At 38.3% G+C, this 24,599-nt stretch overlaps 1 protein-coding gene across 2 annotated transcripts in view; it reads right to left on the bottom strand.

Annotated features, from left to right (window-relative positions):
* Positions 1–24,599, bottom strand: part of LOC136863212 (G patch domain-containing protein 11) — a 247,143-nt gene that overhangs the window by 164,263 nt on the left and 58,281 nt on the right. The window contains exons 4-5 of one of the 2 annotated variants that reach the window (XM_068226346.1): positions 24,080–24,443; positions 23,284–23,922 (exon numbers count right to left, since the gene is read on the bottom strand). The exons of the other annotated variant lie outside the window; for it this stretch is intronic. Of the exons in view, the coding sequence (XP_068082447.1) occupies positions 23,410–23,922; positions 24,080–24,370 (804 nt within the window). The 5' untranslated portion in view covers positions 24,371–24,443 and the 3' untranslated portion in view covers positions 23,284–23,409. Of the gene's footprint in view, positions 1–23,283; positions 23,923–24,079; positions 24,444–24,599 lie in introns of those variants that run through there. 2 annotated transcript variants of the gene reach the window in all.

Consider the following 24,599-nt stretch of genomic DNA (forward strand, 5'->3'; position numbering starts at 1 on the left):
GCTCCCTGCCCGATTTAGATAAGGAAATTTCAGCCGCTGAAGTAAAAGAAATATTAGAGAAAGGGAGGAAAGGGAAAGCAGGAGCAATTTCAGGAATAAACAATGAATTCTGGAAGGAAGCAAGCAAAAATAGCTTTATCCTAGATAGTATAGTCAAAATATTTAACAAGATCTTCGAGGGAGCAAGATTCCCTAAATCATGGCAAGAAGGTATCATCTGTCCTGTACACAAGAATTGTGGAGAGAGATCTAACCCAAGTAACTATAGAGGGATTACGTTGCTAGATTCTTTCAGCAACATATACACAGGGATATTGGCAAAAGGATTAATGAATTGGGCAGAGGAGTACTCGATCTTGTCGAGATTACAAGCAGGATTCAGAAAGGGAATGAGGACTAATGACAACATAATGGTAGTTAAAACAAGATTAGATAAATATATCAGAAAGAAAAGAGGCAAGTTGTACATTACCATAATTGATTTAGAAAAGGCTTTTGATTCGGTGAGTAGAAAAGCTGTTGCCCATAAGTCGTGGCAGATCGGAGTATCAGCTAAAATTATAAGAGCAATTGATAATATATATTCGGAATTTAAATGTTCAGTCAAAGTTAAGAATGGTTTAGTAGTGGGAGAGTTAACTTCTAAAGTGGGCCTTAAACAAGGGTGTAAACTGTCCCCCATATTATTTTTACTGTTTATTAACGATATTTTCCAATCGAAAGAATTTGAAAAAAGGAGCTTCTCCATGTCTTGAGTGCCAAGATATTCCAGGCCTAATCTTTGCAGACGATATCATTCTACTTGCATTAACACCCAGCAAGATGCAAAAGAGTATTAATGAGGTAGAGAACTACTGCAAAGAGTGGAATTTAAAGGTTAACCCACAGAAAACCAGAGTAATGGTCTGTAAAAGGGGTGTTAAGCATTCTAAGAGTGAACAGTGGTGGATGGGTAGGACAAAGTTAGAAGTGGTAAAAAAAATCGAATACTTAGGGACGATTATAAGTAGTAATGGAAACTGGTCTGACCAAATAAAAAGATCCAAAATGAGGGGAATAAGTGCATTGGCTGGTAGCAAAATATTACATAAAAAGATGCCTACCGTAGAATACTTTTAAAGACACCACTCAAACTTATTCGTCTACTGATGTCCTCCCACGCCATCTCTCCACTGACAGCTTGGAACATACCACTTAATCGAGCAGCTTGTCTCCTATCTCCCAGGTCTTCCCATCCCAAACTTTGCAACTTTTTTTGTAACGCTACTCTTTTGTCGAAAATCATCCAGAACAAATCGAGCTGCTTTTCTTTGGACTTTTTCTAGTTCTTGAATCAAGTAATCCTGGTGAGGGTCCCATACACTGGAACCATACTCTTGTTGGGGTCTTACCAGAGACTTATATGACCTCTCCTTTACATCCTTACTACAACTCCTAAATACCCTCATAACCATGTGCAGAGATGTGTACCCTTTATTAACAATCATATTTATGTGATTACCCCAATGAAGGTCTTTTCTCATATTAACACCTAGGTACTTACAATGATCTCCAAAAGGAACTTTCACTCCATGAACACAGTAATAAAAACTGAGAGGACTTTTCCTATTTGTGAAACTCACAACCTGACTTTTAACCCCGTTTATCATCATACCATTGCCCAACGTTCATCTCACAACAGTATCGGGGTCACCCTGCAGCCGCTCACAATCTTGTAACTTATTTATTATTTAAACATAAGAGTTTCATTTTTGGTCCGTATTGAACTGAGAATGGAAGATAGGAAAAACTAGAAAGGTTCCACCTTTTCAATACAAAAATGTTATAGGTTTATTTATAACATGTATTTGCACTTGGGACTAGTTTCGACGCTGTGTTGGCGTCATCATCAGCCAAAAAATGGGAAAATAGGCCAGTGTGTAGGCATTCATATTACACAAGGTGTTACATTAAACAATACAAATCTTGCAAGGAGATAAAAACATGGATGAATATAGAAACAAATGAATCGTTGAGAAAGCAAAAGTTATACATGTTAAAAAATAACCTTAACCACACATCTTGCAGTGCGAAAATATTCTTCTTGAATGATTCCTGAGTATAAAACACACGCGCACACATTTCTGAAGAGCCAGCAGGCAGGACAAAGTAAAGTGAAACCTTAAGGGATCTTCTGAGAAGAGTTCATCATTTTTCTATGTTCCGATTAAATAATGAAGTCTCCCTTGAGTTCCTGATAAACATACACAACAGGAAATTCTCCTTCACTCTCAACAATAGCTATAAAGACCAACGGTAAATTTCATTTTTCAAAGACGTGAAAGCATGATCTTGAACGTGATGTAACTTCTTTCATTTAACCCATTTTTTACACAAGGTGTTACATTAAATAATATATCTCACGAGGAGATAAAAACAGGGACGAATGTAGAAACACATGCACCGTTGAGAGAGCAAAAGTTGTACATATTAAAAATAAGCTTAAGCACATAACTTGCAGTGCGAAAATATTTGAATTTGAAAGATTCTTGAATAAAAGACGCACGCGCACACACTTCTAAAGAGCCAGCAGGCAGGAAAAAGTAAGGTGAAACCTTAAGAGTTCTTCTGAGAAGAGTTCATCATACTTTCAATGTTCCGACTAACTAATGAAGTCTCGTTTTGAGTTCCTGATAAACATACACAACAGGAAATTAAACAATATACATCTTACAAGGAGATAAAAACAGGGAAAGTTATACATATTAAAAATAGTCTTAACCACAAATCTTGCAGTGTGAAAATATTCGTCTTGAATGATTCCTGAATACAAAACACACGCGCATACAATTCCGAAGAGCCAGCAGGCAGGAAAAAGTAAAGTGAAACCTTAAGAGTTCTTCTGAGAAGAGTTCATCATTTTTTCTATGTTCCGACTAGCTAATGAAGTCTCCCTTGAGTTCCTGATAAACATATACAACAGGAAATTCTCCTTCACTTTCAACAATAGCTATAAAGACCAACGGTAAATTTCATTTTAAATATTGTGCAGAGATGTGAAAGCATGATTATGAACATGATATAACTCCTTCATTTAACCCAATTTTTACACAAGGTGTTACATTAAACAATACACATCTTACGAGGAGATGAAAACAGGGCCGAATGTAGAAACAAATGCATCGTTATGCATATTAAAAAATGAGCTTAACCACACAACTTGCAGTGCGAAAATATTTGCCTTGAATGATACATGAATACAAAAACGCACGCGCACACATTTCTAAAGAGCCAGCAGGCAGGAAAGAGTAAGGTGAAACCTTAAGAATTCTTCTGAGAAGAGTTGTATTTTAAATACTGTGTAGAGATGTGAAAGGATGATCTTGAACATGATATAACTTCTTCATTTAACCACCTATGAAAGTCTCTCTCTATATTACATAGCTTCAATAACAACCATTCTGTAGATGCACAAAATAATCTTGTAATCTTCACAGGTCCGGTATTCAGCTCAACAAGAATATAAAATTGGTATTCAGGAATACGTTTTTGAGAGTTTGGAGGTTGACTGTGCCAGTATTTGTGGTGTATTGTTGCAGCATTACGTGTAGGGGGGGGGGGGGCAGGTTTCTGTGATGTTTATTGCGGGACATGAGGCGGAAAAGCTATGTCGCGAGATGAAGAAGAAACAGAGCGTGTTGTATAGTTTAGGTCTGGGGAGCGGCCATTGTTGGATTAGGAGGGGGGAGGGGAGGAGTGGTAGGGGAGGAGGAGTGGAAGGAAGGGAAGTATGGAGGGTGATGTGGTGAAAGTGTGTGGCGTGACAAAGTATTATGCATAATCTGAAAGACCGATCTGTTTTTCGGGATATTCATGTTTTTGAAAAATTCAATGAGAAAGTCGAATAGGATCTTTGGTTTCTCTGAGATATCATTTAAGTTTAGGTTGGGATTGAAATATTGGTCTAAATGAATATAGAGGTTTTCAGTGACGTCTAGGAGAGAACCTTTGTTTAGAATATCTAGTACCTCAAGATCTTGATTTATCCAACAATGGCCGCTCCCCAGACCTAAACTATACAACACGCTCTGTTTCTTCTTCATCTCGCGACATAGCTTTTCCGCCTCATGTCCCGCAATAAACATCACAGAAACCTGCCCCCCCCCCCCCCTACACGTAATGCTGCAACAATACACCACAAATACTGGCACAGTCAACCTCCAAACTCTCAAAAACGTATTCCTGAATACCAATTTTATATTCTTGTTGAGCTGAATACCGGACCTGTGAAGATTACAAGATTATTTTGTGCATCTACAGAATGGTTGTTATTGAAGCTATGTAATATAGAGAGAGACTTTCATAGGTGGTTAAATGAAGAAGTTATATCATGTTCAAGATCATCCTTTCACATCTCTACACAGTATTTAAAATACAACTCTTCTCAGAAGAATTCTTAAGGTTTCACCTTACTCTTTCCTGCCTGCTGGCTCTTTAGAAATGTGTGCGCGTGCGTTTTTGTATTCATGTATCATTCAAGGCAAATATTTTCGCACTGCAAGTTGTGTGGTTAAGCTCATTTTTTAATATGCATAACGATGCATTTGTTTCTACATTCGGCCCTGTTTTCATCTCCTCGTAAGATGTGTATTGTTTAATGTAACACCTTGTGTAAAAATTGGGTTAAATGAAGGAGTTATATCATGTTCATAATCATGCTTTCACATCTCTGCACAATATTTAAAATGAAATTTACCGTTGGTCTTTATAGCTATTGTTGAAAGTGAAGGAGAATTTCCTGTTGTATATGTTTATCAGGAACTCAAGGGAGACTTCATTAGCTAGTCGGAACATAGAAAAAATGATGAACTCTTCTCAGAAGAACTCTTAAGGTTTCACTTTACTTTTTCCTGCCTGCTGGCTCTTCGGAATTGTATGCGCGTGTGTTTTGTATTCAGGAATCATTCAAGACGAATATTTTCACACTGCAAGATTTGTGGTTAAGACTATTTTTAATATGTATAACTTTCCCTGTTTTTATCTCCTTGTAAGATGTATATTGTTTAATTTCCTGTTGTGTATGTTTATCAGGAACTCAAAACGAGACTTCATTAGTTAGTCGGAACATTGAAAGTATGATGAACTCTTCTCAGAAGAACTCTTAAGGTTTCACCTTACTTTTTCCTGCCTGCTGGCTCTTTAGAAGTGTGTGCGCGTGCGTCTTTTATTCAAGAATCTTTCAAATTCAAATATTTTCGCACTGCAAGTTATGTGCTTAAGCTTATTTTTAATATGTACAACTTTTGCTCTCTCAACGGTGCATGTGTTTCTACATTCGTCCCTGTTTTTATCTCCTCGTGAGATATATTATTTAATGTAACACCTTGTGTAAAAAATGGGTTAAATGAAAGAAGTTACATCACGTTCAAGATCATGCTTTCACGTCTTTGAAAAATGAAATTTACCGTTGGTCTTTATAGCTATTGTTGAGAGTGAAGGAGAATTTCCTGTTGTGTATGTTTATCAGGAACTCAAGGGAGACTTCATTATTTAATCGGAACATAGAAAAATGATGAACTCTTCTCAGAAGATCCCTTAAGGTTTCACTTTACTTTGTCCTGCCTGCTGGCTCTTCAGAAATGTGTGCGCGTGTGTTTTATACTCAGGAATCATTCAAGAAGAATATTTTCGCACTGCAAGATGTGTGGTTAAGGTTATTTTTTAACATGTATAACTTTTGCTTTCTCAACGATTCATTTGTTTCTATATTCATCCATGTTTTTATCTCCTTGCAAGATTTGTATTGTTTAATGTAACACCTTGTGTAATATGAATGCCTACACACTGGCCTATTTTCCCATTTTTTGGCTGATGATGACGCCAACACAGCGTCGAAACTAGTCCCAAGTGCAAATACATGTTATAAATAAACCTATAACATTTTTGTATTGAAAAGGGGGAACCTTTCTAGTTTTTCCTATCTTCCATTCTCAGTTCAATACGGACCAAAAATGAAACTCTTATGTTTAAATAATAAATAAGTTACAAGATTGTGAGCGGCTGCAGGGTGACCCCGATACTGTTGTGAGATGAACGTTGGGCAATGGTATGATGATAAACGGGGTTAAAAGTCAGGTTGTGAGTTTCACAAATAGGAAAAGTCCTCTCAGTTTTTATTACTGTGTTCATGGAGTGAAAGTTCCTTTTGGAGATCATTGTAAGTACCTAGGTGTTAATATGAGAAAAGACCTTCATTGGGGTAATCACATAAATATGATTGTTAATAAAGGGTACACATCTCTGCACATGGTTATGAGGGTATTTAGGAGTTGTAGTAAGGATGTAAAGGAGAGGTCATATAAGTCTCTGGTAAGACCCCAACAAGAGTATGGTTCCAGTGTATGGGACCCTCACCAGGATTACTTGATTCAAGAACTAGAAAAAGTCCAAAGAAAAGCAGCTCGATTTGTTCTGGATGATTTTCGACAAAAGAGTAGCGTTACAAAAAAAGTTGCAAAGTTTGGGATGGGAAGACTTGGGAGATAGGAGACAAGCTGCTCGATTAAGTGGTATGTTCCAAGCTGTCAGTGGAGAGATGGCGTGGGAGGACATCAGTAGACGAATAAGTTTGAGTGGTGTCTTTAAAAGTAGGAAAGATCACAATATGAAGATAAAGTTGGAATTCAAGAGGACAAATTGGGGCAAATGTTTGTTTATAGGAAGGGGAGTTAGGGACTGGAATAACTTACCAAGGGAAATGTTCAATAATTTTCGAATTTATTTGCGATCATTTAAGAAAAGGCTAGGAAAACAACAGATAGGGAATCTGCCACCTGGACGACTGCCTTAAATGCAGATCAGTAGTGATTGATTGAACATCTAAGTTCATCGGCCCCTAATGCATACCTGCCAACTTTCAAAAATAGAAATCCGGAAGATCCTAAAGCTGAAAATTTTTAACAACAAGTGCATGTGTCGCAAAGTCTTGAGACATAATGAAAAAGGACGGCAAGGGGGGAGATAATAAACAATATTAATACAAGTCAAATATATGTTATGATCACCCCTGAAATTAAATACTTGCACAAAGTTACACCTTGATGAGTGCTCATGTGTTTCCACTTAACACTGGGAACACTTTCCGTGATCGTATAAAACAAGGAAATTGAGCAGAATATGCCTCCCTAAAAGACTGATAATATTCTATCTTAAAAATACTAAATCACAATTCGTCATACAATTCCACAAGTTTCAGAACTACCACCAATGTTACTCATACTCACACACAAACAAAGCCTTTCAAAGCTGCTACGAAGTACGACGCAGTTACAGAAGTTGTTATATATAAATTCACAGCCTGCTACTTTTCCCAGATTTCCTTTCTTCAAAATCACAGCCTGCTACTTGTCTGGGAACATCTCAGTGAATGAAGTAGCAGCTGAGGTCGAACAGGTGACAAAAGCATGGTGATAATCGATAATGTCGGATTTCAAACACTGCATCTCGTATTACCAGTTACTATCGAAAGTCAAATCCGATTTGACCGCCGAAAGCAAAACCAAGCGCGGATATTCAAAATCCGTACAATAACGATGTTCATCCATACACTTGATGCAGATAGCACTGACAACGCAAAGCAACGTGCCTAAAATTTTTTTTTACAGAACTGTTCAAAACTTGCTTTACATCAACCCCTTGCCAAGCCCTTTGAATTCGTATAATTCCTGTAGAGTGCTAGACTGCTCGTCATCTCGTAGGATGAGGGAGATGGTACTTGGGAGTTTTAGCCTAAGGCGCAGATCAGCCAGGTCCACGCACTCCATAAGGATGTGTACCACAGTAAGGTGATCACCGCAACTACACACCAGAGGGGGTTCTCCTTTCAATAAATAGGAGACTACCAGAATAACAATGGAGGTAATATGATATACTCCATATTATATATTACCTTTGAAATGTTATTCCAGATATAGTTTTGTTTTGCCAATGACTTAATATCTCTCTTAAGTTTTGGTTTCATACAGTGTTGGCATCTGAAAATTCCTGCAATTACAATGTGCATTCACTTTATTCATTTCAATGAAGTATGATACCTTTTACTGACAAAATCAGCTCTTCTTGCACATTGCTATGATCGTGCCACCTCTATGTACTTCACTGTCATCAGGCTTCACTCTTGGAGCTAAAATGGAACTCCCTGCACAAATGGCCCCTCAGTAGAAAATTTTGATCCATCCAGAACAGAAAAAATTGGTATTTCACTGCTCAAACTAACAGACATGTACATGGAACTGAAGCCCACAAAACACACACTGATACTTGGTAAAACTTGACTTATATAGCCTTAATTAGCCACAATCTTTGAGGGGTAATCAGTTCACCAAGTTAAGTTTGTACTTTTTATAACAGTAACTATAATTTAAGTTGAAAACCTGTCTGCCTATGCATCATACTGTATTTGTATTATAGCGGTGCCTTGTTTTTAGATCTGGCGTCTAGGTCTGAAGAAAATTTTTCAAGCCCTGATTATTAGTATTGTTATTGTTATTAGGCCTATGTAGTAAGCTTATGATATTTACTTTATGACGCATTATCATTACTTTAGCCCTCGAGACAAAACTTGCACACCCTGCAGAACGACTGTTGTTTGTTTACACGCTCGCGGCCTTCTCGGAAAGGACGTTGTCAAACGGTGCTCAGTGCTGCCAACCTCTGTACTTAGGAACTAATGAGTGAGTGGTGCTTCAATAGCTGTTGGTGGTGATGATTGTTACATGATTGGTGAGAACTTGTTCTTGCCGTGCAGACGGTTAGGATAGGACCTGGACAAGAAGACCGTTGGTCTGGAGAGGTTCTTGTTGTGTGGACGGTTAGGATAGGATCTGGACAAGACCTGTGATACAGGGACAAGTAAAAGGGGTCTGGGGGCTCAGCAGCCGCGAAGCGCCCCTTGGCCTCTATTTTCTTGTGGAAACACGATTTGGTCCACAAATTCCTGAAGGCTGCAGCAACGCTCTACCCTCCTCTACATTAATGTAAGTTTCACATAACTTTATAGCTATTCTGTACTGTACATTGTTTCCTTAACATGTTACATATCCTTGCGCTTTTATTGTGCTGGTGTTTGTAACAGATTGTGATTAACATTAATGACTGGAATGAGATCACATGCCACTTTACATTGGCCAATAGGAATGCAAGTAGCTACTTCAGAAATGAAAATGGCATGTAATACTCATTAGGTTATAAAAGTAAATGTAGTTCTTGGGGCACGGTGGTCAGTTCCTGGACATCGTAATGAACACATCTCTCCTCTGAGGCGCATTCCAAGTAAGATTTCATTAATTCCCACTTACTTATAACATTAGAAATATCTTGTCACAAGGGCTGGAGTTTTACTAACGCATTAAAAATGAAAATTATCTCAGCTTATTTAAAGACTTTATTTAGCCCCTTCTTGCATTGTTTTATACCACCTTATAAGTAATTTTTCCAATGATCATGGGGAATTTTATTCACCAATTTCTGATACCTCCAAGCATCAGTGAAGGTTATGTGGAATTTTTCTTAAGATGGCATTTTGAACATTCCATTTTAAGAGAAAAGTGTCAAAATATCCACAAACTGTTCCAAAACACAGTATCACATTCTGTTGTAAAGCCTCTAAATCAAACTTTATTCATGGGACAGAACTGGAGTGTACAACAGGACTCTGCACAAGCATACATGCACAAAAACTGTTTAGATTTGGAAATAATAAGTGGAGACAGAGCTGGACGAAGAGCCCTAATCCTTCAAACTAACTTAACAACATCCAACAAAACACTTCTATTTTCCTTCAAGAGGCATCAATTTCCAATCAGCTTGGCATTTTCTATCACAATCAATAAACCTCCAGGGATGTGAAGGTCTCCATTTACCTCAGCTGGTTTTCAGCCATGGCCAGTTAAATGTTGCAACATCAAGAGAGCAATATTTTAAAGTTGCAATAGTGCCAAAAGGTAATTGTATAAGGAATCCACCGAGCAAGTGGCTGTGTGGTTTGGGTCACGTAGCTATAAGTCTGCAATCAGGAAATAGTGGGTTCGAACACCACTGTCAACAGCCCTGAAGATGGTTTTCCATGTTTTCCCATTTTCACCCAAGGCAAATAGTGTTGGGCAAAGCTCTCGCTCGAGACTGACGTCACAGTTCTCGAAACCGATTCTCCTGTGCTGTGAACTGAACGACGTCCTAGTAACTACGAATGTAAACTCGATAGTGTACCATAAGCAGTTATTGCGTGAAATAACGTTCACATATGGAAACATGTGAGCCAATAAATTTTGTAAAAGGCCTGGAAAAGTAATGCATGTTTAACTACGAACCCCTTAATACCATTAACGAAAGTGAAAACAGAATGTCAGTATCTTAAACTGTTCACAACTTATTAGAGGTGGACATCTGTGGACATTTGTGAATGACTGTAGATAAGATGTACACCTACCTGGGTACTAGAGGCGTGCATTATTCGAACTTCAGATGGGGAAAGATGTGGTTTGCTGCATATGCAACCACAATTACACATGAGTGGAATGTGTAAACTAAAATGCGCGAGTTTACTCCAATTCTTTCGACAGGGGTTTTGGGCAACGCTCTCACAACCGATTCTCCTGTGCTGCAACCGGTGCTAGATCCAGTAACTACGAGTGTAAGCTTGATAGTGTACCATCAGCAGTTCTCATATGGAAACGTGTGTGCCTATACATTTTGTCAAAAGCCTAGGAAAGCAATGCATGTTCAACTATGAGTTCCTTAATACCAATAACGAAAGTGAAAACAGAATGTCAGGATCTTAAACGTTTCACGAGTTAATTCAGGTCAACATCATAGTTGAATAACCCTTATAATTTGTTAATAACTGTAAATAGGATGTACACCTACGTGGATACCTCTCAATTGTTGTAGACAGGGTAGCTTCTTGTGATGCAGGCCGAGCCGGATGTGTTCTGTGACCATTCCCCTTCATTGATATTATGTGATTATAAGTATCGGATCATCACAGAAATATTTCTGCCAACATATTTTACTTCTTTTGAACAAACAACACAGCAGGCTGTGCTATGAGGTATCTCTTCAAAATAACAGATATCCACGATTTACGTTGCGTTACGGACATCGTCTTAAAGTTGTCGCGTACAATTAGACACAATTACACATTGCACCATCATATATCGAAGTACCTAATTATGACGTGAATACTCTGTAACATTGTAAGGAATTATTTCCTTTGTCACCAAAAGATCAGTAAACACAAACAGTGGCCATATGATATTGAATGCAGGGTCCGCTAACGATGTACGCCTACTTATTATTTATAAGTTTCATATTCCGTATTGATTGGATTCAATGTAATAGACAAGAAAAATGTTCCACCGATCAATAGATTTATTGTGAATGAATTATTGCGCTAGTACCGGTTTCGACCTATCTTGGCCATCATCAGCTAGCACACAAATTTACAGTCATAGGACAAAATTACAAAGATGTTACGTAAGAGCATCCAGATGTCTAATGAAAAATGGAAGTAAAATATTGCAGTATGTTGCGTTAAAAATATCTCTGATTAAAAGTGGTGATGGTTAGGATAAACTAAAACCTATTGAGCATGGACATGAGTACATAAACACATTAAAATATATATGCCACATCATAAGACACTAAGAAATATAGCACGTTAAACACATTAAAACATGGTATATTTTAAAAACGTCTATTAAAATTTGAGTTCATGTTGCGTTGCATTCATTCTTCAATCCTCTTGTAGTTCTTGTGTTGATTAAGTTGAATATCGAGAATGTTCTATGGCTGATATACTTTGTATTGGTATGTTATAAGAACTCTTGTCATTAAAATTTGAAAATTGAGTATTATGCAATTCAACTGTTGATGTAGTCAGGTAAGATTTATGTATACAGCAAGATAGGGTTTAATTTTAGAGCAGTTGGTGGTGACACTTCTCTCGTCTATGCACGTTATATGGTTGTTATCTGTAAAGAAAAGCTAATATGAGTATAGCGTATGTATGAAGGAATGCCTGGATGTATGTGTGAAATGATAAAAGTACTTACTGTTGTTGCTGTGGAGGTTGTGTACCGATATGTTTGGAGATTTGTTGTGTTCTGCTGCGAGTACGTCTGGGGCTCATGTGAGCTGTGTGGAGGGATGTTGGTGGAGGGGATGGAGGAGTGGCCATTGTGAAGGTAGGGACGGGGTTAGGTTTGTGATTCGTCGGTTTGTTGTGACGTGTGTTTACTAATTTGAGATAGTCATTTTTTTATTGCAGGAATGACTTTGTCAAAGATGATACTGGTTTTCTCTGTAATGTCGTTAATGTTATGATTGGGGTTAGCGTATTAATCCAAAGAAATATAGAAATAGGCCAACATGTAGAAGAATCTAATCACAACTTCACAGACATCAATAATGACATGATGATATTAAACATAAACTCTAAGGGCCCCCTGCTCAACATAACCGAAGATAACATTAACGACATTACAGAAAAAACCAGTATCATCTTTGACAAAGTCATTCCTGCAATAAAAAATGACTATCTCAAATTAGTAAACACACGTCACAACAAACCGACGAATCACAAACCTAACCCCGCCCCTACCTTCACAATGGCCACTCCTCCATCCCCTCCACCAACATCCCTCCACACAGCTCACATGAGCCCCAGACGTACTCGCAGCAGAACACAACAAATCTCCAAACATATCGGTACACAACCTCCACAGCAACAACAGTAAGTACTTTTATCATTTCACACATGCATCCAGGCATTCCTTCATACATACGCTATACTCATATTAGCTTTTCTTTACAGATAACAACCATATAACGTGCATAGACGAGAGAAGTGTCACCACCAACTGCTCTAAAATTAAACCCTATCTTGCTGTATACATAAATCTTACCTGACTACATCAACAGTTGAATTGCATAATACTCAATTTTCAAATTTTAATGACAAGAGTTCTTATAACATACCAATACAAAGTATATCAGCCATAGAACATTCTCGATATTCAACTTAATCAACACAAGAACTACAAGAGGATTGAAGAATGAATGCAACGCAACATGATCTCAAATTTTAATAGACGTTTTTAAAATATACCATGTTTTAATGTGTTTAATGTGCTATATTTTTTAGTGTCTTATGATGTGGCATATATATTTTAATGTGTTTATGTACTCATGTCCATGCTCAATCAATAGGTTTTAGTTTATCCTAACCATCACCACTTTTAATCAGAGATATTTTTAACGCAACATACTGCAATATACTTTACTTTCATTTTTCATTAGACATCCAGATGCTCTTACGTAACATCTTTGTAATTTTGTCCTATGACTGTAAATTTGTGTGCTAGCTGATGATGGCCAAGATAGGTCGAAACCGATACTAGTGCAATAATTCATTCACAATAAATGTATTGATCGGTGGAACATTTTTCTTGTCTATTACAGTACGCCTACTTGTCAAAAGAACTGCAGCAAACTCAGGCATTTTAGATTACACGTTCCACTCATGTGTAATGGTGGTTGCATATGCAGCAAGGCAAATCTTGCACCGTCTCGAGTTGGAATAATGCACGCCTCTAATATCCAGGTAGGTGTACTCACAGTAGCCGTCAGTTTCTGTACTTAGCCCAGTCATTCGCATACTCACTGCTGCATGCAATGCCAGAATGCGTATCCTTTATAATTATGTTATACTGCGTCAAAATAGACCTCAGTAGAAACGAAAGAAATTAACGCCCTAGTCGCTTGTTGACACGTATTTATGGAATGGAGAAGACCCGTTGTTGGCTCTTCGCATATTCGGCACAACCAACATTTAGCTCCGTCTACCTGTAGGCATACGACACGCTGCTCGCCACACAATGCGTTGACAATGCTCTCAAGATCCCTCGAAATTTCTCACGAGAAATAGTGCTTGCGCTATTCTCGATACATCTCGAGACCTCATCTCAGACTGCCCACCACTACAGGCAAATGTTGGGGCTGTACCTTAATTAAGGCAACAGTCCCACCGTCCCCACTTCTAGCCAGTTCCTATTCCATTGTCACGATAAGAAAATTGTAAAAAAAAAATAATAATAATGTACACGGAAATCCTTCAATTAATATTCACCCCATTGACTGTCATATCTTGACGGGTTTCAGCTAGTATTCATTAAAAACTCTACAATGAAAATACCTTAATTGGAAGCCTATTTCATATGTAGACTTGAAGAGCTCAATCAGTGTACTTGAGCAATGTTGGATGATACCTTTTAAGATCCTCAAGACCAGAAGCCCCCAGTTAACTTGTGTTTTGACTCAGGAGCACTTTCATGTTATATCATGTTATATCAGAATATCACCGAAGAATGTTTTATACACTTAGATCAATACACTAATCTTAATTACAATCTTAATGAAATAACTGAAAAATGTTTTATACTATGCCATCATTCCCCTAATTAAAATGTTTATTCTGATAAAATTGCCACTCAACATTGAAAGCACATGCTCCAGTCCCTTCAAACCACACATTCCATGCAATAGCTCGCTACAAGCGAGAAACAGTACGCAGTGCACCACCAACAAGGCCACAGGAAGCAAGCCCATGAGGAATTGAGGGAGTAAGTCTCAAAACTAATATTCTTTTCATTCACGTTCACATTTGACAAGGAATTCTCAAACACTAGCTTTTCTTCTTTTTTCAGACGTCATACATCTACTATACTTCATGCAATAGACAAAACTTGTTATTCTACAGTTCACATCTATATAAACCATAGAAATCCAATAATAATAATTTTCTGAACTTAGCTTAGTCATTCACGTACTTACTGTTGCATACAATGCCAGAATGCGTATCCTTTATAATTATATTCTATTGCGTCAAAATAGACCTCGGTAGAAATGAAGGAAGTGAACGCCCTAGTCGCTACTCGCTAGCCAAGTGCAGCCCTTGTAAGGCAGACCCTCTGATGAAGGTGGAAAGCATCTGCCGTGTGGGTAACTGCGTGTTATTGTGGAGGAGGACAGTGTTAGGTGTGGTGTGTAAGTTGCAGGGATGTTGGGGACGGCACAAGCACCCAGACCCCAGGCCACTGGAATTAACCAATGAAGGTTAAAATCCCCGACCCGGCCGGGCATCAAACCCAGAACCCTCTGAACCGAAGGCCAGTACGCTGACCATTCAGCCAACGAGTCGGACATAGAGATCCGATCATCAAAATCTGAGATGCTTGCTCCTAGCCAAAACTACTTGAAAAGCAACAACAACTAACAGTGGGCCATCACACAGCGCTTCGCAACTAGAATTAAGATGAGGTGATTGTACTTCACAAGTGTTTGAGTGGTGCAGACTGCTTTAATGACCCATTTTACCATGACATTGATTCAGAACAGTAGAATTAGTTTGTGAATTTTTTTTAAGATGAGAAGAGTGACATTTTAATAATAGTGAATGCTATTTTAGTTATTAGTAGTATGATGTATTATCACCTGAAGAAGATCAATATAGATCAAAACTAGTGCTGTAATGTATTTTTAATGTATATTAATCAACACCATATAGGCCTATAACGATAAATATATTCGGTGGAAAGATCCAATTGAGAACTATAGTGCAATTCAACTCTTTCATTTAGAGAAAAAAATTCTCCTTTAAAGAGAACTATTTACATGTTTTCTTCCCTGTTGAGTTAGCTGACATACTTGCCCTAACAATATAAACTGTACTGTATGTACTGAACGTACTCTCTGCATACTGAAATTAGCAATGAACTCAGATGTTCACAGTACACAAGCACTCTAATCCTTGTTAATTGTACATAACATGACTATCACCCAAGTTTTACATTACTGGATTGGTCATTGTAATCCATACAAATGCAACAACATAAATTTTTGCTAATTGCGCAAGACAATGAGAAATACCCACACTTGGAAATGCAGCACTGTACACATACATTTAGTTAAGGTAATTCAGTGCTGCAACTCATTCTGGACTCCCCTGCCAACAGTAAATGACTGACAGTGGACTGCAGATTGTATCGGAGATAACAGGATATTTTGAAACTTGTGCAATTGCCAAGACATTCCATGCCTGTACCATCTCATATATCCACATTCCTTGTAAAAATACTGTAATAGTGTTTTCAGGTAATGGTTTTGTGTACATGCAGCTTATGTTTCACAATACATAGCAAGTGGAGAAGTGTGTACAAAATAAATTTGTTTTACTGGTCATACACAGTCAAATCACATTATTATGACCACCTGCTAGAAGACACATCTCTGCGCAGTCCATGATGTATGGACCGTGACATGGGCTGGTGAAGTGGATACATAAAATGACGACAGGCTGGCTGTACGCATTGCACTTTCTACTGTCATGGGAAAGGGAAACAATTTAACCAAGTTACAAAAAAAAGAAAAAGCCTCCGTGGCTCAGACGGCAGCGCGTCGGCCTCTCACCGCTGGATACCGTGGTTCAAATCCCGGTCACTCCATGTGAGATTTGTGCTGGACAAAGCGGAGGCGGGACACGTTTTTCTCCGGGTACTCCAGTTTTCCCTGTCATCTTCCATTCCAGCAACACTCTCCATTCTCATTTCATAGCATCTATCAGTCATTAATAAATCACTTTGGGAGTGCCGACCGCATCGTACCAATAGTCTATATATATGATTCATTCATTACATCCCTGACCCGGCCAATGACTGGAAAACAGGTTGTAGGTTTTTTCACAAAAAAAGAACAATCATCGACTTGAACCATTTTGGAAACAACTACGTTTGTGAACTGTTCACAACCTCTGTAGTAAAAAAAAAGTATCGTAAGTGGATGAATGATATAACGGAATAAATGTCCTGGAAACTGCAGAGCACCACACGTCATTAATGTCCGAGGAGAGCATCGACTACGACAGTGCTTGAAGAACAACCAACAGGATACAGTTGAACAGCTTGCCGTCACATGAACGAGAGGGCATCCAGACATGTTTCTACTGTAACGTTTAAGTGAACCCTTCTGCAAATGGGGCTCCAGAGTACACAGAGGGTGCCTGTAACCATGATAACACAGGCGTATCAACAAAAATGACAAATTTGCTCCATAGTTTGGTGCCTGAACATCTGCTGACTGGTAGCCTTGTCTGACAAGTCATGTTTTCAGCTAGTTAACATAAGAAATTTCATTTTTTGTCCGTATTGAACTGAGAATTACAATAAATAAACTTTAAATGTCCACCTATTCAATACAATAATAATGTTGTTATATAGATGTAATTACAATATTGCTGGATAAAATTTAGGTATGATGAAATTCTATATCTAAGGCCTATGAGGTGGAAACACATGAATAGCTCTTTAAGGTGTATATAAGATCTATGTTTCTCTGTTCAAATGTGGTACCCCATACGGTCGTAGACTGATCGTAATGCAGTAACATTTGAACTGAGGAGCATCATTTCAAAACGTATTAAATGCAGTCGAGGTCAGAATATGTTTTGATGCGGTTTCCCACCAATTAGGATATGCTCTTTAAAGCTGTTGAGTTAGATTGGGTCATTTCGTATTCTTTCCCATAGGAACTCAGTACTGAAAAACATGATTAAGAACAAATCGTATTATGTGCACCACGGCGAACGGTTCAAAATGTATTATGTTCACAATAATGTCTCCCAGCCTGCATTTATCCCGCTCTTTTGTTGGCTGTTCCCACTATTTTTATATCGTACTTGACAGTGTGGTATTGCTTGCATGCCTGTTCACTTTCCATCACCATGAAGGGCTACCTACCCGTAGGAGTGTGTTTCCGTGGACATGAAAGTGAGAAAGTGATTCTTCCAGAATATTTTCCGTACACAGTTCAACGTTGGGTTTGGGACACCATCCATGGATGCTCGTAGTTACTGCGCTCGAATGCTCTTTCAGATTAAATATGAAAAATATAGTGATAAAAAGAACTGTTTACCAGCTGATATGGGAGCAGATAAAATTCGCTCACAGGGTTTTCACAAATTTATGAGTCAACGACCTGCTAACACAATGTTCTTCTGCTTTGATCTGTAACAGGTACAACCACTTCCTAAATTATCAATTAGCGAAGCGTTCTATTCGCTCCAAATATCATTTTACGCACTGTGTGTTAGCGATGTCAGTATTCAGAATCCGAAATTTTATATATGGAATGAGACTGAGGTTGAAAGAGGGCCAAACGAAGTGTCATCAGCTGTTACTTCGTTCTTAGATGAGGTACATTTCGATAAATCGATCACCTGTATCAGGCTGTTCGCAGACGGATGTGGAGACCAAAACAAGAACATGCATATTATCCATGCTCTAGTTTATGGCTACAAACCAAAGCACCCACTAACATTTCCATGATTATTGTCATCTTTCCTGTCATAGAACATTCCTTTTTACATGCAGACAAGATTTTTTGGTGTAGTAGAAAAGTTTCTTAAGTGCTCTGACATCATTACTCTCGGGGAATGCCCAGAGATCTATCAGTCTGTAGGGACTGTAAAACATCTCGGAAAAGAATGGGTTATAAGGGACTACAAGATCCTCGCCAAGCATTTTAACAAATTGGACGGGATTAAAGAAACGAAGATGGTGATTCTGAACAAAAGCGAGAAAAGTGGTCAGTACCACGTTACGTAAAGATGGAACCGACGTGCAGGTTTGATGACCCCTCAAAGTGATTCGTAACCCTTTTGAAACGAGGCATAAGGCTGGGCCAGGTACATGAACCTCCCGTAATCGATAAACCGAGAACATTACCTGACGCTAAAAACTGGATGTCGAGAACCTACTGAAAACCAGATTTAGAGACAACAGGAAGGAGTTCGACAGTTTACAATTTTATGTTTCAGCACTAAACATCTGTTCAACATCAGACACTGGTAGGCCGACTCATAATGATGACTGTGACTGTTTGCATGAGGAAGAAAGATTACTTTCAAGACTGTAAAAATCCACATAGCACTAACAATGCGTTAATAATAACTTAATTTACTGTACATGATGCACTGTAGTTAACAATAAAGTCAATAAAACTCTTTGGAATCAAATGAACGTTTCAAATCGTATTATGTGAATGAAAGGTTGTATCAAAACGTATTTTGTTCAGCGAATTGGTTCAAAACGTATTAAATGAAATTTTATAATTAGAATGACACCTTCATGTATTGGGAAACAATTTGAATCATGACTGATTAGGGAACATAACCTCAATACCTAGATTTTGCCGTTTAGAATTTTGACATGTTTTATTTGGTTAGGAAGTAAAACGATTTTTTAACTTCCTGTAAAATTATAAACTGTGCACTTAATACGATTTGAAACGATGCTCCTCAACTGAGAAACATAGATCTTATATACACCTTAAGGAGCTATTCATATGTTTCCACCTCATAGGCCTTAGATATAGAAGAATTCCGCCATACCTAAATTTTATCCAGCAATATTCACGATTTTTAAGATGACTCTGCAGTTTATGAACTGTAGTTGAATGGACACAAAATGTTTTATTACTGTAAACTGCTCACCAAATTTAATGAACTCACTACTGTATGCCCACAGGGAAATCAATCAACTTGAGAACTGTTCAGTATATGTTTGACTCGCAAGTCTTCTACTTGTTCAAAAGTTTTTACTAGGTGTCATTGTTTTTATTGTAGATTTCATAGGGTTTTATATTATGCAAAAATTAAGGTCTATCATGAGTTTTATATAATTAGCCTATTTTCCGTTTCTTTGTACAGCTGAAGATGACGCAAAAAATGCGTCGAAACTAGTACTGTATATAATTAGTATGTTGCAATTACATCTATATAACAACATTATTATTGTATTGAATAGGTGGATATTAAAAGTTTATTTATTGTAATGTTTTCAGCTGCATAGAACAGATAGACACAATTGTGTCCAGTAATAAACGGATAACCAACACCCTGCAACTATTGCTGGAAGAATACAAGGAGATGGTGGCAGTGTTATGGTCCGGGGAATGTTCTCGTGGTGTTCTCTAGGTCCCATTATCCATCTGAAAGGCACTCTTGATCGATTTGGTTATGAAACCATCCTCAGTGATCACATCCACCCGTATACGACGATTGTCTTTCCTCAGGAGAATGGGATATTCCAGCACGATACTGCGCCTTGCCACAAAGCTAGAAGAGTCTGCATGTGGCTGGAAGAGCATGATCAAGACTTCAAATGTTCATTCCTGGCCCCCAAATAGCCCCGATCTCAATCTAACTGAACATTGTTGGACAACACCGATCATCACTTTTGCCGTCTGTCTCCTCTGCCACGCACCCTCAACAGCTATGGGATGCACTGAATATAGCATGACTATACAGAGACCCATCAGCACCTGACTGAGACACCTCTAACCCGTCTGGCTGGTTACTCGGCATACTAGGAATGGGACAAATGGTTACTTTCCAGTATCATGTTTGCATGTATCCGTTACAGTGCAGTATTAGGTTGGAGTATTAGGATATAAAAGTAACCTAAATTAAGTTGCAGGTCAACTTTTGGGATGAACATTCACTATAGCTCCTCCTGCCTCTTGCAACCCCTAACTGCACCTTTGGAAGTACTTATAAACAAATAGCAATACTATATCTTTATCTCGCTTCCTTCTCTTCCATTCTCCCTTTCACCAGCTTGTTACTCACATTCTTGACTATTCCAAGAAAATGTTTGCAATGACCCATTTACATTCTGAGAATACTTTGAAACCTTCGTTTATAACAATCGCCGTGTTTGCCAGGTAGCTCTGTGTATTCCTAGATGTCCAAGGATCTGTAGTTAGACAGACACTGAAACCCGACATTATAAAATATGTTGATGAACGAGGGTCATATACACTTCAGATGCTGCCGGAATGAGAGATGAGGAAACAGTCTTCTATCATGCAAGAAGTAAGCAGAGTTTAAATCAGAACTCTCCTTTTTTTTTTTTTTACGTCGCACCGACAGACTGATCTTATGGTGACGATGGGACAGGTCAGGACTTGGACGAAAGCAACCGTGGCCTCAACTGAGGAACAGTCCCAGTATTTGCTTTGTGTGTACATGGGAAACCACCAAAAACTATCCGCAGGAATGCCAAGAGTGGGGTTAGAACATACCATCTCCCGAATACAAGCTAACAGCTACGTGATCCACACTGTGTAGCCAACTCGCTCTGGAAATCCAGTATAAAAGTCTCCAAAATCTTCGTTTTCTGCCATAGGAAGAAGGTTGGGAATAAATGGGGCTTGTCAAGCATTTTTTTTCTCTATATCACTCCTCACAGGTTGCAGTCAATGACGGAGTTTCAGGAGGGACAGATACACGTTATGGCACTTGTGATGGCTTTTCAGGACCTAATACTTGACTACCATGTACATTAATGAGAGCTACTTGAACCAGTTCAAATTTTTTTAATTATACTATTATTATTTGGTACCTTCCTTACAACGCGATTCTAAGAAACCGTTTCCCTGTAAATTAGGTTTTGTCCACATAAATCGTATCGGGTCCACAACACGGCATGAAACATGAGATGCATAGTGGGAAGACCACGCGTAACAGTTCTGAGAAACTACGCTTCTCTAATGTATGTATTCCCACTAGTAAGCCTAATACAAAGCACTTTGAATAATGAAGAATATCTGTAACCAGCCAGCAAGTAACAGGGTAGGAATATCAGTACTGCCTATAAACGGTTACAAAATTATCGCTTTCGCCTGCACAGCAGTGCGCGCTCAAAGTGAACTGCTATGTTTCCTAATATCCGTTAACCAATCAGGAACTCCCTACCCTTCCCTTGGTTTCGATGCGACAGTTACTTTTGTATTAGGGTCTCCGAAGGAACATACAGTAATATTTCTGCAACAGATTACTCTGATGGTAAAGGATCCATTATCATGTTCCGATATGTAACTCCCATCTCTACTGGATACTAGTAGGAGGTCATAATAATGTGATTTGAATGTATATGTTGATGAAGGGACATTTACTTCTTTACATTCAAATGAAATCATACTACCGGCATTAGCTCAAATTAAATTATTTTACTTTGTGCCTTATCAAACCACAGAGGGGGATTACAAAATTTCTTGTCCAACTAAAAAATTAATTCAACTGATATTCGATGTATTGACATTTGAAACTATATGGATTTTGCTAAAGCTTTTGACATACTTGATCATTAGGTACTGTACCAGGAACCATGTATGGCCTGGAACATAATTTTATTTAATGGAAGTCAGCGCAACGGGACGACCCTAGCATGGGAAGTAGCGCAACGGAATGGCTCAGGCATGCATACAGCAAGCAAGCTACGTCACGCAGGGAGGTGATGCAACCATCATGTGAACACCACCTGATATTGTCGAACATATTAGAAGGAATTTTACTTTGGAACCCACTGAGATATTAATTAATGAGATACGCCATCGTATAGCCCATTATATAAAGGCAAACATACTGCAATTTCATTAATATTGGCTTACGGACTTAAGAGTATTTAAGGTGTAAAGAAACTTGATTTTTCCACGAGGGGAGGAAGCTGACCTCGACAGATCGGTATAAAAGAACAAGATTCTGCTAGGTAAAGTCAGTTGAATTCTCATCTCACTGCCGTCGTGTAGTCAGGCTGTCTCACGTGAACGGGTCCGCGAGGTTCGAACTCAAGACATCACATCATACACACTCTACAGTAAAGTTTCCAACAAGACTTATAAAACAATAACTCATGTTGGAACTTAACTGCATTTGAACAAATTTAATCGATTTAAACTTGTATTCATATTTGAATGGAACTGCCTTTAAACATTCATGAGAAATACGCGTGTGAACATTAAGACAATTTTCAAGTGAAATAATTGACCATTTAATCTGTCAAACTAATCTACTGCCTTAAATACGTGTATGATAACTATTGGTAGAAGTTTTAATAAGGCTACATTGCCGTTATAGGAACTTGTAAATATCCGCAAATTAAGTATTTCGTCATGGCGAATAACGCTTTGATTTTCGTGTGTAAATATGTTATAACTAGGGCTCGGATCAATATGCTCGATAAAATCTCCAGGTATGCTCGAAAACCATGTGTTATATGCTCATTAGATATGGTCAAAAAGACCCATTATATGCAGTTAAATACGCAGAATATGCTCGAAAACACCGTTAAAAACTATAGAAAGGAAAGTGAAATGAAAAACCAATAACATATCTTTATATACGAGCTTTATTTTCTAATTTTATGTATGAAACACTGCGATATACTCGCATTCAAGTTTCAAGTATATATATGAGAAGTTTTCTTATAAAAGTTACAGTTTAAAAGTTCGTTTACAAATAGTTCAGAATTAGGCGAGTCAGTGAAGTAGATCTGCACTGGTCTGTACAACAAGAATATTTTCTATGTTTTCAGTTTTGAATGATTTTCTTAAATCAGTCAATAAAAGTTTCAATGATGAGAACGATCTTTCGACGTCAACTGACATAAGAGGTAAATATTTGAATGATGCTGCTTCTTGAGCAGAGTAGTTCGGAAAATCCTCTGACGGTGCAGACTCGCCACGAAGCATCTTCTCAAAGTCCAACGCTGCACTCCAACCGGGATTTCGAGGCAGCATGAACTCCAAATTTTGTTTCACGGTTTTCCCGGTCTCTCCAGGCCACAAGTCGGCTTCTTGGATGACTCCTCGTATTGTAGCAACCACTTCCACCAACTCCATCCCTCGCGATTCCAACTTTAGGATGGACTCAGGAATGATGCTCATATAGGCTTTTAGGAAAGTCAAGGATGGCATCAAGCCCTTCATTTTAAAAGCAGCCTTAGCTTCCGCAATGTACTTGCTGTCTGCCTCATCAAACGTACATACCACCTGCAAAAAATATAATTGCAAAACATTAGCCAAGGAGAATAACAGAGAAAATTACAAAATTGGGCGCCATATGATGTAGTAAACATAAAAGGTATGAAAGGAATGATAGAGAAAACCTCGAAAATGAGAAGATTTTGAACATTTCAAATAGTCTTACCTCCTCAATTGCCCTATGATTTTCAGCATAATACAAGACAGCCAAGATCCAAGTTCCCCATCGTATCAATATGGGCTCGGGAGGTAAAAGGAGCTCTGGATGCATCATCTTGAAGGCACAGATGCGAGAAGGAGCCTTGATGAAAATTATCTTCACTGAAGAAATGACGCTGTTGACGCTGAACGATTTTTTGCGCAGCTCCTCAGCAACTCTGTGCATTGCATGGGCAAGACAAGTAACATGTAACATCTTCGGGTAGAGAAGTTTGAGGCTCTTCCCAGCCTTAATCATGTAGGGAGCAGCGTCAGTCACCAATGTGAGTACTTGTTCACCTCCTCATCTGAAAAGGTTGGCCACAGCAAGCCTGAAACAGGAATGCATAAAATGGAGGGTGAACTGTTCAGTTAATGGATTCTGACATGTCGTACGACTGTAAGAGATATTTAACTATCAGAATCTTCACTGAGCGTACGTAGAATGCATTGAAATTATAGTCAGACTGTACTTATTCTACTTTGGC

Source organism: Anabrus simplex, chromosome 2 (genome assembly GCF_040414725.1).
Source record: "Anabrus simplex isolate iqAnaSimp1 chromosome 2, ASM4041472v1, whole genome shotgun sequence".
In the NCBI taxonomy this organism is placed as follows: Eukaryota; Metazoa; Arthropoda; class Insecta; order Orthoptera; family Tettigoniidae; genus Anabrus; species Anabrus simplex.